This window comes from Papaver somniferum, unplaced genomic scaffold (genome assembly GCF_003573695.1).
Source record: "Papaver somniferum cultivar HN1 unplaced genomic scaffold, ASM357369v1 unplaced-scaffold_125, whole genome shotgun sequence".
In the NCBI taxonomy this organism is placed as follows: Eukaryota; Viridiplantae; Streptophyta; class Magnoliopsida; order Ranunculales; family Papaveraceae; genus Papaver; species Papaver somniferum.
The window spans coordinates 1,151,290-1,154,818 of NW_020621603.1; the positions used below are offsets into that span (position 1 = coordinate 1,151,290).

At 35.6% G+C, this 3,529-nt stretch overlaps 1 protein-coding gene across 1 annotated transcript; it reads left to right on the forward strand.

Annotated features, from left to right (window-relative positions):
- The first annotated feature begins 251 nt into the window (after positions 1-251).
- On the forward strand, positions 252-1,969 carry LOC113331182 (myb-related protein 306-like). The gene is made up of 3 exons (XM_026577926.1): positions 252-524; positions 754-883; positions 982-1,969. The coding sequence occupies exons 1-3, from the start codon at positions 392-394 to the stop codon at positions 1,829-1,831; spliced, it is 1,113 nt and encodes a 370-aa protein (XP_026433711.1). The 5' UTR covers positions 252-391; the 3' UTR covers positions 1,832-1,969.
- The last annotated feature ends 1,560 nt before the right edge of the window (positions 1,970-3,529 follow it).

Here is a 3,529-nt window from a genome sequence, read left to right on the forward strand (position 1 = left end):
TTTTGGATTACTATTGCCTATTGGTACATTGAATGCCACGCGTTATTGTGAAATGTGAATTGCAGCAGAATAAGCATTGATACGGCTGACTTTTTTTCTGCAAAACTTGAATAGTAAATGCTTTTCATTTCATCTTTTTGACTCTCGGTCCACCCAATCCTTCTCTGTATTTCACTCTCTTTCTTTGATGGTCAATGCTACTAGACCCAGTAGTCCTCTTCTATATATACATATGACCGAGAAACAATAGCATTGGACGCTTGCTCACTTCATCTTCAAAAAACAATAAGAAGCTCTGGAGAGAGAAGAGTCCGGCAGTGTTGTTCTAAGCTTAAACACTGGTTTGTTAGTTAGTTAGATTGTCTGAGATTAAGAGAGAAAGATTTTGAAAATGGGTAGACCACCATGCTGTGATAAAACAGGAGTGAAGAAAGGTCCATGGACTCCTGAAGAAGACATAGCTCTAGTTTCTTACATTCAAGAACACGGTCCTGGGAATTGGAGAGCTGTTCCCACACATACAGGTATACATACATTGCTTATTTTCATTTTAATTCTTTAATGGGTTTTGTGATCATATAAAAAACAACTAGGGTTTTAATCCTACATTCTCATTGGGATTCATGATGATTCTGCACTAGTAATAATTTTTTATTTCATTTTAAATAATTTTCTCAAGACTGTCTTCATCTTTGACGTTATTTTAATTAGCTAAATTGACTCGCACTGGATTCTTCTTTGATGTTTTTTTAGGGTTGTTAAGATGCAGTAAGAGTTGCAGGCTTAGATGGACTAATTACCTGAGGCCAGGGATCAGACGTGGTAATTTCACTGATCATGAAGAAAAGATGATTATTCATCTTCAAGCTCTTTTGGGTAACAGGTATATATGTATATTCATGATCTCTCTGTCTCTTTATCTCTCTCTGTTCATCTCTAGAAATGCAGATACTAATGGTGTTTATTTGGTGTTGTATACAGATGGGCAGCAATAGCATCATATCTTCCACAAAGAACAGATAATGATATCAAGAATTACTGGAATACCCATTTGAGAAAGAAGCTAAGGAAACTTGAATCAGGTCTTGGAAATGATGGGTTCTCAAGTTTAGATCAACAATCAGCAATTCCTAAAGGACAATGGGAAAGAAGACTCCAAACTGACATGCACACAGCCAAGAAAGCCTTGAGTGATGCATTATCTCTTGATGACAAGTCTTTAACAATCCCTACATCATTTAGTTCTTCTTCATCACAGATTTATTACTCTGATTCTTATTTTGTCAAAGCAAATCCACCACCACCACCACCACCACAAACAACTACTAGTTCTACTGCTACATATGCATCTAGTACTGAAAATATCTCAAGATTACTTCAAGGTTGGATGAAGAATTCTCCAAAGTCAGCTTCTACTGCTACTACTACTAATTCATCATCATCAAATATTGGGGTAGGAGCTAAAACTACTAAAACTGAATCTACAACTTCTAGCAGTGATGTCGAAGGCAGCACCTCAAAATCAGAAGCAATTGATCAATCTATCTTTGGGTTCGATTCTTCTTCTAACTCTATCACTACTCCTCAGTCAATGTCTTCTACAGTTGATGATCAAGCTAGCACTGATCTGTATTTCCAAGATGATGAAAAGCGAAAAGATAATCAGCTGATCATGAAATCTGAAAATGAAGCAGTTCCATTCTCAGTCATTGAGAATTGGTTATTTGATGAGAGTATTGTTCCTCAAGGTCAAGAGGAAGGAGGATTATTTCAAATCTCTTTAGGTTGTGACGATGAAGATGATCATAACAACACTTCTGAGTTCTTTTAATTACACTACAGTAGTTTCACGTTTTTGTTTATTTTTTCCTTATTATCTATTGGTGATTTTTGTTTAGTTAGTTTTTGACTCTAATTAATCAAGTTTGTGGTTCATCCAAGAATAAGCTATTAAAAGAAGAAGTGTACATTATAGAAGAAAAAAGCGCACAAAAGTAATTATGTGCCTTTTTAACACTTAATTTCCCTACTAATTTGTGTAATTTTTTTTTGATTGATAAAGAATTTAGTGTTGGCTAATTATTACTAGTGACTTTACTAATATCAGGTCACTAAAATCATCGTCCAGAAACTTTACAACCAATGACACCAGCCTGTAATCTTATTCTTAAAGGGCTCTGTTGCAACGAGTATGTGGTTCGTCGGCCGGCCATCCCCTGCCCAGCCAGTTTTCAATGATATAATGTGGTTTGGTTATCATGTGGAATTTGGTACTAGCCTTGAAAATATGAAGCAGCATCAAATGCCTGTTTTGGACTTAATTAGGGTTGAGTATCTTGCCATGTTTCTCTGATTATTACGAAATGAGAAGATAATGATATTTTGTTTACTGCGTCATCTTAATTGTTACTGTTTTTTTTTTTCATTTACTAGACACTGTCATTAAGCTGTAGACATTGACTGGAGTAAAATATGGATTTTCTTACCGTTTAAGTGAAATACTTGAACCTGCAAATAAATCTTGGTTGGTGTGAGTATTAACTGGTGATTGAGACATGAGTAATTAACAAGATGACATCGGGTTTTTGTACACATTTGTATTTGACTAAGTGCTTTTTCTCTTGCGAACTTTTTCCTTCTGCCCAAGAATCTTGCACCTTTTCTGCTTGGCTCAGAGGGACTAAAGTCAACACTAAATCTTTGTATTTTTGCTAGAAAAGTAGAAAAACAAAATTCGAGATTTCACTTGCGAAACAAGTAATGGAAAAAAGTAAGAATTTTGCTGGCTTGTATTGGTAAAATTTAAAGCCGGCCTAGATGGGCAGTTCACCACCTTCTACTCCTAGGCTGCCATGTCCACGACTTCACGTTTGATTGGTTCTTTTTCAAACTAAGGCATGTGTTACTTATTCTAGAACTTTAGCATAGTTTCATTCACAAGATATACACTGTGACTCATTTGCAAATTGGTACACAATTCTTCTTTAGGTGGAGGTAGTAGATTGTACCCGTTGTATGTCACTGTTCCGTCCCTGTGCCTTCATAAATTGTGTATGAGTTGGAGGAGGTGGGAAGAAAAATTGCAAATGGAGACCATAAATGCATGCATGTGAAGTGTTCTAAACTTTTATTTATTCACATTTCACAGTCGGACTTATGGTGACCATATAACTAATGGGCACGTAAATGAAAGAAAAAAACCCTATAAAGTCATGACAAGGTCCATAAGACCTAGATGATTACCATAACCAAATTTGAAAAACTTTCTCTCGAATTGGAAAAAAAATCAGAGATATCAGAAGAGCGTATTAAATACGTGATTATGATATTTCTTCTCACTACTACTTCTTTCACATGTGACCTTAGCTTGTAAGGTAGGAACCAAAATTAAGATATGGGACTTGAAATTTTCCTTGTTATTACAGAGACAATTAATAATTCAAAGATAAAGAGAGAGAATACGAAAGAAATTAAGAGGGCGAGGGAAAGGGTGATGCAAGGTGTACAGGAAGAAATGTTTTGCTTCCCT

Coding starts and splice junctions, on each gene's coding strand:
- LOC113331182 (XM_026577926.1), top strand. CDS start 392: ATGGGTAGACCACCATGCTGTGATAAAACAGGAGTGAAGAAAGGTCCA. Junction 525..753: donor AGCTGTTCCCACACATACAG/GTATACATACAT, acceptor ATGTTTTTTTAG/GGTTGTTAAGATGCAGTAAG. Junction 884..981: donor CAAGCTCTTTTGGGTAACAG/GTATATATGTAT, acceptor TGTTGTATACAG/ATGGGCAGCAATAGCATCAT.